At 41.3% G+C, this 11,887-nt stretch overlaps 1 protein-coding gene and 1 long non-coding RNA gene across 3 annotated transcripts in view; both read left to right on the top strand.

Annotated features, from left to right (window-relative positions):
• Positions 1-4,444: 4,444 nt before the first annotated feature.
• On the top strand, positions 4,445-6,801 carry LOC306779187. The gene is made up of 4 exons (XR_013772099.1): positions 4,445-4,566; positions 5,192-5,347; positions 5,757-5,844; positions 6,198-6,801. It is a non-coding gene; the product is annotated as an uncharacterized lncRNA (long non-coding RNA).
• A 4,452-nt stretch (positions 6,802-11,253) lies between these two features.
• The window catches only part of unc5ca (unc-5 netrin receptor Ca), a gene marked incomplete at its 5' end in the record, with an annotated part of 181,060 nt that continues 180,426 nt past the window's right edge, over positions 11,254-11,887 (top strand). For both annotated transcript variants that reach the window (XM_079271094.1, XM_079271093.1), the window contains one exon: positions 11,254-11,371. In XM_079271094.1, the coding sequence (XP_079127220.1) occupies positions 11,254-11,371 (118 nt within the window). The remainder of the gene's footprint in view (positions 11,372-11,887) is intronic.

Genomic DNA, 11,887 nt, shown 5'->3' with positions numbered 1-11,887 from the left:
AGGATAGAAATTCTAGACTGACTACACTTCACAAGGTTCCCCTGAAGACGACAAACGATTTGATGAAATGCCCGTCACCACTGTCAGAGACGGTGTATTCCACATCAGGCAATATCTGATGATGAAGTGTATCCTGCACACAACAGTTTCTGGCAGAGGCACATATTTAGATGTCTTGGACCCAAAATGTGGTCGAAAACATCTTTTAGTGCGAAAGCTGGCAGGTCGTTTCAAGAGGAAATCTGTTGTGGTCTTGTCCCTCTCGGCGTTTGCTTCCCCTACAGAGCTGCTTTTTTTTTTAACTTTAAGATGTTAATTGGCTACCACGGTGTTTACTTGCTTCTAACCATTGTATGCTTCAATGGTGAATGGTTAGGTTCATTTTCACTTACCCATGACGGACATTAGATCATACTTTAAATGTTTCCTGTGAAGTTGTCAACAAAGTTATTTATGTCCAGATTTTCTCAGCCAAAATGCATTTTAGGTACACTCGGGGATGACAAAAAAAGACGTCTTTTCGAATGTTTCAAGTTGTGCATTGTTTACATCCCTGCTTTGTAGCTGGCAGCCTACTTCTTCCTCGCCTGTAACGGAGCGTTCGTTTCTGTGCCACCGTGACACCAGTGGCAGGAATGTGTATTGCCGTCCTCTCTTGATTGCGCGCATGTATGCGCACCCCTTGTGCGTGTTCAATCATCTCTAACAGGGCTCCTTTAAAAAGTACCCTTCATCAACATGTAGACATCACACGAGCAAATGTGTGTGTAGCAGTTGCGTACTCTCCGTTGCGTTGTGTTTAATTCAGGACACGATATCTTTTGATGGCTCCAACCAGACGTTTATTCATCGGACAGAATATAGCTGGTAAAAGACAGAACAGCTTCAGTGACTCTCAGCGACAACGTTGTGGTCACAAGCTCCGGAACACATGAAAACAGCTTCAGACTCGTTCATGAAAGCTGGGCGCACCACTAGAGTCTGCAAGCAGCCAGCAGAGGGCGCTGTTACACACAACCCACTTGTCTCCATGGGGAACTAATGATACGTTGTAAATGATATTTAAACAAGGAAATAACATGAAAAGGATTAGCAATAACTTAAATAATATAGTAATACTAGCAACCAATGGCCAGTGATGGCAAGTGGAATCATTAACTCTGTTACATGTGCACCACCGTCTTCACAAGTATTCATTCAAAGAATACCACTCAGTCTTTGAGCATACGTAAAGATACTTGACATTACCGCAGAGAGTCACTTGATCTGTTCAGTATTAATTCCGACATCACTGACTTGATGTTCTCCACGAACACGACTTATATTCCTTTCATCAAGCCAGCTTTGTCGCTCTCCTGCTGGTGTCCGTCTGTCTTTTTCCATCACTACACGTCGTCATGTCCCATTTGTTTCTCAATAAAAGTGTTTTTACTCCGCAATATACCCTTTTATTTTATATGAAAAGTCTGCATTCAAAGTGGTTCGACCCTACGACCTGTTGTCATTGAGGTTTATTGGCCTTCATGTTTAAATGTCACTAATTTAAGAGATGGTATCGGACTACGTCACGGCAAGATGAAGATGAACGGAGCCCGACTCACAATCAAGAAATGAACAACGCATTGGTTTTCTTCATGCTTTGTTCGGCAATGTTTGTATCTGTAGACCATTATACAGATTGTAGTTATGTAAACATATAAAACGGCAAACATCATATTTATGATAAATGTGTAATACGCTCTTTACTGCCTAGGAGGTCACATGCTGACTGGGATTTTCACTTCGATTATTATAGCCACAGCATTTTGCATTTCCTGTTAAATCCTCCGATGAGAGTGTGTGTGTGTGTTTGTGAGAGAGTGTGTGTGTTTGTGTGTGTGTGTGTGTGTGTGTGAGAGTGTGAGAGCATGTGTGTGTGTGTGTGTCTGTGTGTGTGTGAGTCTGAGGAAACAATTCAATTTGATGACTCTGATACATTCTCTCCTTGTCTGTTTGTCCATCTGTCTGGCTGGATACATTTCTTGATTCACTTTTGTTCCCTCGGTGATGCTGCACCCTGCGTACAGCACACAGCACAGGTCACACAGAGCCATCTAGGGAATGAGATTGTCAGTCCTCATCACCAAACAACCCGCCAGACAACTCCAATCAAAAGTGATCTGAAAGGATTGATATTATGGACGGTGTGTCTTTGCAATAGGCGTGTCCACAGATATTATTGTGCGTGCACACACGCGCACACACGCGCACACACGCGCACACACGCGCACACTCCAGACAGAAACACACGAGTCGCATGATAACGTCTCATTTTCTCCTTCTCAAAATAACACACAAATAAATCCTCCTACACTCCCATCGATGTGTACGACCTGTGCCTCTCGCCTCTCCCTCGCCGCTCCTCTCTAATCCACTTGAATGTAGCTGGATATTAGATTAGAAAGTTATAGATGTGATTATTCGTCTCTGGGCACAGCCACCTATTCGCTGATTAAAACGTGAACTGGGGGCCATTATGTAACTGCTTAAGGAGATTAAACCTAGTCGCCCCTGTGGGGGCCCGCTCTCTGTCATAACGCTCAATAGAGATAACACAGGAGATGACACACATGACGGGATGTTTGTTATCCCTACAGGTAGAAATATATAAGAGTGGATATGTGAGAAAAAAATGACGTTAGTAGAAGGGGGAATGGTATTGTACACTCAAAAAAAGGATTTTGGGAGGCTGTTACATTTACTATAGTGTAACATGTATTTCGAACGATATTCATTCATGTTTCCAATGTGAACGTGATTCAGTCATGTAGGATTTGCATGAACTTCAAAAACGTAACATTTATTAGATCCATTCATGTTGCGATAAACTGAGACAATTGAGTATCTAGGCATGACCGCGAAAATCAGGACGAAGGCAGTCTTCTTCAGAAGAAGATTGTTGAGAAGAAGATACACCGTTGGCTTGCACATGGAAAAGGTAAGCAGAAATCCACCATCATTCGCCTAAATGCAAAATAATATGTGCATAAATGTCTTCAGCTCTTAGCTAATTAGCTAGTTGTTCTGTTGAGGCTATTTGTTATTTTCGACCAAACTTAAAAAGCCAACAGTCCCCACGGCTAGCTGTGCCGCGTTAGCGTTAGGTTGTCTCCTTTTTTGCAACCTGCCTCATAACTTGCCATTGTGAACGGTAAGCTATTGTTAATGACGAGGTAACGTGTTACCGACATATTATAAGGTGTTCACAACTAGCTAACAAATGTTAATGATGTTGGCATACTTCCTGTAGAGTTAAATTAGCGCGCTAACGTTAGCCGGTTTTATCAGTGTTCACACCAGTGATGCCCTGCAGGGTGATGTTGTGGACTTGTGTGCTGCAGACCTCAGTGTCCGTTTGACTTTCTCCCGCATGTGTAGATTCACTGTCCCTGTGTTAGCCTGCTTACGTTAGCCGTGCTAACGTTAGCGCGCTAACGTTGAGCTAACGTGCTGCAGACCTCAGTGTCCGTTTGACTTTCTCCCGCATGTGTAGATTCACTGTCCCTGTGTTAGCCGTTTCTTACTGCTGCCGAATGCAGCAGACGTAAGTTAATACACGCGTGTCTTCTTTACTTTCTAAGCTAAGCTAAATACTAGCAGAGTTTGGGTGAGGGTGGCTGAGTTTGATTAGCCGAATATGGATACAATTTGACCGGATTCAAATCAGAGCTTTCGCGCTACGTTGCACACTTTGGAGCCGAGATATCGCAACGTTTTTACGGACAGCGACACGCTCTCTCTCTCTACAACCAACCACAGCTAAAGTCATGGAGTAGCGTTACCTGAGGAAAGCAGGTACGATAGTAGTAATAAGCTATGTGTGGACATCCATTGCTAAATAATCCAGAGTCACCGTAACCGTGCACTTTATCACTGTAAGTATTGTTTTACCATATGTTCCAGAAAGAGTTATTTTTGTACGACAGATGAATGCTCATTGTCTATAACAGGGGAATTAGTTTGAAGAGAAGTCTGTATGATTTATTCGTGAATAAGGGCAGCTTGTTATGATGCAGAACATGCTGAATTCTGTGTTTTTACTACGAGGACGTTGCTACAGGCCCGATTGTATTTATTCAATCTTTATTTATTTAATCTTTCCAATGATAGAAGAGATGTGTTAACTTGGGGGTAACATTTATATTTGTTAATAATATTGAATTAATAAAAGATAATTGAAGTAAATGTATCTATATTTTTTTTTACATGATAAATCTTTACAAATATGCTGTGTTTTTACAAATAGCAGAAAGTCACAGTGAGAAAAATATATAATATTTGCTACTTTCCTTGACAATAATTTTTTCATCAAGATAACTTAACCTTCATTGATTGTTCTGACTTTATTGCAGCAACGTCTGTCCTGGTCAACCTCACTGACTGCACCATCCCACCGCAAGAGTGTCCTGGTCAACCTCACTGACTGCACCATCCCACCGCAAGAGTGTCCTGGTCAACCTCACTGACTGCACCATCCCACCGCAAGAGTGTCCTGGTCAACCTCACTGACCTGCCAGGCATGAAACGGTGAATTTTTGTGACTGAACAAGCGATTCCAATGTTAAAAAGCTTATGTGTGATGGTCTAGCTAAATTATGTGGAGGTGTATGGAGTGTAGTGTATCTCTATCTGATAGATATGAGCTACTAAAACATATTAGACTACAGCACGTGCAGCGCTAGCCATGCCCACACATAAACTGCCCATGTACTTTTAAGATGTGGAATGCTTTGCACATTCATTTAAGTACAGTCCATCTTCAACAAAACTCCCATTCAGTTGTCATTTGTGCACTTGTATTGATCTTCCACAGAGAAGGATTCTTTTTTACACATTTGCACTCATTTGAAGAGTCAAGAAACTGTTACTTGTATGTTTGGGGGTTGCAGTGTTCAAACAAATGTATACGGAACATTTCACTCTCACAAGACCAGGAAACACAATCCACATACGTTAAAATATTTCAAGTAGTTACAACCAGTGAAGTTTCACAAGAATCCTGTGATAATCCTGAGGAAGATGAACATACTCAAGATAACCCTGCAGTTGAAGATGCGTGTATTGTGCATTTGCATGTCTTGAACGGACTGAACTGCAATATCAAATGTGTACCTGACAACAAAATAGCCAAACTAATTTCTTTTTTGTGTAGGTGAATGCAGAATTCAAGAGAATCACAACAATCAATTTGCAGTCAAAGTTCTTCTCCCAGCTGGATCTTCACTCTGAAAACCTGATCCAGGTGTATGCCAAGAAAGGTGGAGTTCAAGGGAGAAAGATCAAGAGCATCATGGTACCCATAACCCAGGTATGATAACAATGGAAAAGTTAAAGAGAGGCTATTCTACTCGTAGAGCTTTTGTATTTTTTTACTTCCCCGTTGCTCTTATTGGTTGTCTGCACCTGTTGATAACGCCCCATGGCAATTTAAAATGAACTGAGAGGTTCCAGAATAATACGCATTTCTGAAATTAGGGTGGTGATGCCAAGCTGTGATCGGTAGCGAACATTCAAAAACCTTGGGAGATTAATAAGAAACTTTAGGAAAGGTGTAGTTGAAGTCATAGGCGCCAGCAGCTACTGGATCCCAAGGGTTCACATACTAATGCACACATGGATATTGCATTGTTAATAATTGTGATTAATAAGCTGGTTGGTTGAGATGGTGTTCCTAATGTTATTTAATTTTGCATATTTTCTCTTATCTGCATACTTAGACTGACAGCGTTGACGTCAGACGAGAATGCGTCCTCAAAGGTCTGTGTCTACCTGAACGAAGATCCAGAGAAGCTGGTGAGGGACAAGGTATGTTCATTTACCTTTATATTTATTTGGGGATGATCACAGTTGGAATAGATGTGATTTCCTCTTGGTTGCCATTAGCTTTAAAAACGTGAAACTTTTATTTACCTTAGTAATGCTAGAATAACAACCACTGATCTCATGGTAACAGACAAGCCACTGGTAGGGCTTAGTCATTGAAGTAGCTCACCATGGCTCAGTGAAACAATTTAATATCAGGTAGTCATAATGTCTTTTAATTATGTGAATAAAGTTATTGATAGCTGTTTATACAGTAAAATTAACATGTGCAATAAAAATGGGATGTAATGCAAATAAGTGAAAAATGATTGCCCTTGTTAATTGTTTTGTCACAGAATTTCGAAAGCAGTCAAACAGCCATGGCAGAGACCGTCTTTGGAATCCTTGTCATTCGAAAAGAAGGTGCAGAGCCCAGTGATGACCCTGAGGATGTTGGAGTCATTCTGGAGGGGGTGGAAGTGCTAGATGAGTTGGAAAAGGTACCTTTTGCGTTGTCAATGTTGCTTGCGCTTGTGTATGCTCTCAACCTGAGCTACCTTCCAGAGCTCAAGTACACATTCGAAGCTCTGCAGAAGATCATGATGGAACTAAATGGAAACAAACTATCCATAAAAGGACAAGCTCTCAAAACAAAGCTTTTCCATTAGTTTGAGACTGCCCACTGATGGCTAAAGCAGATAAGAAACTTCCGTGTTTCTGTGCTATATTCTGTAATCCTGTGAGTTCACCAGGACATTAAACGACAAGTGCAGTAAGTTAGTAATTGCAAATGTTTAAAAGGAATGTTTTTAATGTTTGAAGAAGAATGTTTGAAATCTTTTAAGAAGAATGTTAGAAAGGTTTTAAGAGGAATGTGTTTGTTTTTTTAAACCGCTTGTTTTTTTTCAAATGGATGAAGTACCAAGATCCACTATGTTGGCACTTTCAAAAATAAGTGAAGCAGTGTACTTTATTATTTTGAATAATATATATATATATAATATTATTTTGAATGTCATAGAAAGTTGAGAAAACTTGTAATTTTGATATGTATGTTTGCAAGCAACTGGTTGTTAAAACATTATTCAGTGCCTCCTTTGAGAAATACAATTGTATTGCAACATCTCCCATTTGTCTTGTTATGTTTCCAGCCGGCTGTATATTTTGTTAAAACTTAAGTTTCAGTTCTGGTTCACGGTAAACGTTTAAAATATGTTAACACTCTAAAGTTATTTTTAGAATTACCTTAGCTAAATCATGGAAAGTATTTCAACACGATTAAACGTGGAGTTGTCAGGTGCTTGTATGGGTCTGTAGACCCATACAAGCACCTGACAACTCCACGTTTAATCAAAAAAACGACGCTTTCAACTAACTTAATAAAATCATGGAAAGGATTTCCACACGATTAAAATGCTTTCTTTAAGCAAAAAGCAATTCTGTTGGTCCAATATAATTTACTTGGGCCGGATCAACGTAATTTATTAGGGTTAGTCCAACCTATTTTACTTGGGCCGGATTAAATTAATTCATTTGGGTTGGTCCAACTTAATTGACTATTGTATTTTTTACTAATGTAGAATTAGTCAAACCCACCCTATTAAATTGAGTTGGACACAACCCAAGTAAATGCGTTGAACCAACCCTCATAAATTAAGTTGATCCTACTCAATTACTTTAAGTTGTATCAACATAATTTTTTTATGCTTAAAGAAAGCATTTTAATCATGTGGAAATCCTTTCCATGATTTTATTAAGTTCGTTGAAAGCGTCGTTTTTTTGAGTGTAAGCTTGTCACAAGTCTAACTTTAGTGAGTGGAAGGCAGCAAGCATTGGCTCCTCTTTTGAAAAAACGGATTCTGACCAAAACACCCTCACCACCAAATGAAAGTGTAACTTCTGGTTTGTTTTATGGAAATATAGAACAGGTTTTGAATATTAGCATAAGTGCACGTGAGACAAAATTCAAACAATCTGAAGCGAGACCTAATTGTGTTTGGAGGACAGAAGGTGCGCTGTTGATGATTTAGTTTTTCGTCTTTTGCTTGAGGCTGTGGAAACATTTATGTTGCTCTTATGACAGAAAACAAGTGAACACCATGCTCCACCCGAGCAGAATTGAAGTGGCTGAATGATGAGAGTCCACAGTCAGTGTTGTTACTCCAACTGAAATATTCATAAGCGACATGCTGGTTACTGGCTGCTCATTTTGAACCCTCTGCCAATTGCTTCTAGGAGCAAAGCATTCAACTTCTCAAAAAGCATAATCAAATGAAAAACATTCCTAAAAAGAGTTTTTGGAAGTGTCATTAATTGTTTTCCCTCTTACCAAGATGGTCCGATTTGCAGTGTTCCATGTCGTTAGCTAACTAGTCATTTATACGTCCCACACTCATACATGTGTGTAGAGTTGTCAACGTCACTGTGAGAACAGGACTTCTGAGATGCTCTTTTCACACTCAACAGTGGGGGGGGGGGGGGAAAGCCTGCCGTTACAGAGAGAAGCGGAAACGCAATAATTGTTAAAATATTGATGACGTTGAACCCTTTCATACAGTCTCGCCCTCAGATGCATTCACGGTGTTGCACACACAGAAGGAGACGACAGTAAGAAGAGAGCTTGAGCAGGAAATATTACTCTTGCTTGGTCTCCCATCTCTGCACACCTGGCCAACCCTCTGTAGCAGCGTCGGCCTCAAACAGTTCCAGCATGTCTTGAACAGAGCCCCCTCAATTCTGATGTGGAAAAGGTGAGTGTGTGTAGACAATGCTTTCTACCTGAGACGCTGTTCAAGACAGCCACATCTAATAAAAAAGCATATTAATTCTTGTATTCTGCCACCATTTTGAGGCAGACAAGTACCTGTATCAGTATACGTCGCTTTTGGAGCCATATAAGAAAGTGGTTTGACACTATGGGAAATACTTCTTGATGAGAAGATCACTTCTATCCATCACTCGCATGTTTCAGAGGAGAATCAGTACTTTGCATCCAACTATTCCTTTAAGGATTATCAAAACTATTTTTTGTACTGAAAATACCTGTGTGGCATAATGAGGTTGTGCATCATGTAATGCAATGCAAATAGTAGACTGTTGATATAAAAGCAGAACAAGAACCTTTTCTAACGCTGTATATTATTACATCTTTCACCCTCTTCTCTGCATTATCAAGGTGGTGATATCCTTTTAATGGCGTCCTCTGTCTCCCCCTCTCATTATCGCTGCGTCTTTGATGCTATGGGTTAAAGGCACAGGAAACTGACAGAGAAACCTGTTCAACCTCCTCGATACTATCTATCCCTGTAATGATGAGAAACACCAATAAAGGGATGTTGGATTGTCTTTGATGGCCTTTACATTCAAAGAAAAAGAGATATGGAGAGAGTGTGACAAAGTCCTCAGAGAGTTTAGTTAGAAGTAGAACTGGTCGGCTCTGGGGCAGAAACACACACACACGACACACACACACACACACACACCCTGCAATCGTTATTTATTCAGCTTAAGTGGAAGAGTTACTCGACACGCACATCTCTTATGCACAGCTTTTGGAAATAATCCACACTGTGAAAAGTGAGGAGGACAAACCAGATTCACATTCATTGTTTTAAATAACAGCTGTTGTCTGCTTTTCCAAGAATGTGAGGCTGGATGCAGAAAGTGCCGTGGGCCTGACCTACAAAACGCCTTGACCTGTTAAAATCACATCGAATCTAATCGAATCTAATCGAATGCAGTTCCAATGAAAACTTTCTTGGAAGAGGAGACACATGTCACAATATCTATTTAAGTTGTGTGCAGTTGGTTCAAACTTGTAGGGGCCTCAGACAGTGTTAGAAAATATAAGTAAATGTCCGTCTAACTTAAACAAAATCGAACAATAATTTGCCTGCTTTAACTATGTTATGTGATACAGTTCTTGGATACATTGAAGTATTTGCTGTACATATAAAGTGTAGTTGTGTTGTGCTACCACTTGGATCCGTGAAAACACCACTGCCGTTGACTGTTGCTAGTGCAAGTGCTGATCCATATCCAAGTGTGCCATATGTTTCTTGTGTAAGTTATTGCTTTCCCATTCCCAATAAAGTGGCAGAATAAAAAGGCTTTTACAGGTCCCTGCGGGTAGCAGCTACTTCCAGTGGAAGTCACTGAGCTGTCGAGCTGCTGTGGTGATAAATGGCACTGAGCACATATTTTACTATTGCCATTTACAATGCATGATCCAGGCTGTGCTGCTCAAATGACTGTGCAGCAACACTGTTCAGTTGTGTTAGCTGGAGGAGTAGCAAGCCCCCGTACAAATGAGTATTGAGCTGGTTTTGAATATATTCATCAGTCACTTACATGTTTACATTTTTCTTCAGTAGTCAGACATGTTCAAGTACTGGTGTTGATCATTTACAAAAAAAGATGTTTATCGTATCAGATTATTGTTCTGCTTTTGCAAAGATGGCCTCTGCACAAACAGTTTTTACAGCAGTGTGCTTATTAAAGGGGATAAACAAACTCGGCTGTAAAGTTTTACCTCTCACAGTACTGTTGCAGGTCCAACGCACGTGGCCGTCAGGGGGCAGACATCAGTCGGTGAGCTCTCGGAGAAACGTGGCTCCCTGGTTTGTTCCTCACCGGCAGCAATTATAGGCGCGCACACGTGCGTACACGCGCAAAAAATAGATAGATACAATGGATTAAAAAAAAAATACATACTACGTCTGTCTCAAATATGTCTCAAACATAATCGAGTTCATATAACCAGGAGGTAAAAATAACAATAATACAAGTCAGTAAAATGTAATATCAGTCTCTGGAAAAGCCTTCAAAAGAAAATTTGAAGAGTTTATTTTAAGCCTTAAATGTGGTCAAAGTGGGGAGAGAATCCACTTCACTCTAAACGTATCAAACTCCACAAATGTCCTTATTCAGACGTGCCATCAAGAGTCGAATGTATATGAGGTTTTTATTTGTGTGATATTAAAGTAAGAAATAGAAGTACGAGAGTGAGAGTGAGGGAGAAATAGAGAGTCTGGTACGGTAGCCAGAGGGCGGTGGCATTTCTGTCTCTCTGCGTAAACGGAGAGTGGAGAAGGAGAGAGCGCACGGAGAGAGAAAAGCAGAGCTTAGTGGCAAGGCAGCAGCGCCGCTGACACGAGTGAAGGGACCCCGTGGCGATTTCCACCACCTCTCTCTCTCCGCACAGCTTAACCTGCGCCTTCTGAGACGGACTCCGACATCGGGACTAGAGGCGATACACTCAGCCACCTTTTGGTTTTGGACTCGTTTGATTAATCAGCAGACCCTGAGGTGGACGAAAGAGGAGAGGGGAGGGGGGGATCCTCATTTCCCCCACCGCGGACCGAGGAGTTGTGTGTGTGTGTGTGTGTTTATGTGTAATACGCGTTGCTTGTAATGGGGAAAAGTGGACAGAGAAGTGGAATAGGAAACGGGGGTTGCAGCTCGGTGAGGATGTGCACCACGCCGGGGATCCTGCTCCTCCTCGTGCTCGTACACCGAGGAGTCGCCCAAGGTAAGGCTGGAGAGCGCGTCTTCTTTCACACCTTTTTATTTTTTCTTTAATAAACTTTCATTGTTTCAGAGCGACAGAAGCTTTCAGTCATTGCCGAGATGCGGCTGTGTGCTAGAGGCGGCGTGCGTGTCAGTATAGGCGAGGAGGCAGAAGAAGCTCCTGCCAGGGATGGTTTACTTTGTTCTTGTTGCTGCTGCTGTATTTACATTTTAAATTGAGCTGATGAGGGCGATGCTTTACGGTCAGCGTCTCGAGGCGTTAAACCGTGCATATACGTGCGCATATCCCTGACCCGCTCGAAGTGTGCGGTGCCCAACTGGAAGGCAAAACTCGCAGCCCACGTTTCCCTGTGAGGAACGACTAATACGCTAATTAATCTCGGACGATAGAAACGTGCACGCTTTAACTCATAAAGGCTGCGTACTAGTGAGAACAATATGGTCTCGCCTCGCTGTTGAGAACCACATACATAATGTGAACGTGACTGTAAAAACTCCCGAAGTCCGTGTCCGAATT

This window comes from Melanostigma gelatinosum (genome assembly GCF_949748355.1).
Source record: "Melanostigma gelatinosum genome assembly, chromosome: 6".
Classification (NCBI taxonomy): domain Eukaryota; kingdom Metazoa; phylum Chordata; class Actinopteri; order Perciformes; family Zoarcidae; genus Melanostigma; species Melanostigma gelatinosum.
This window is presented reverse-complemented; position numbering and strand designations above follow the sequence as displayed.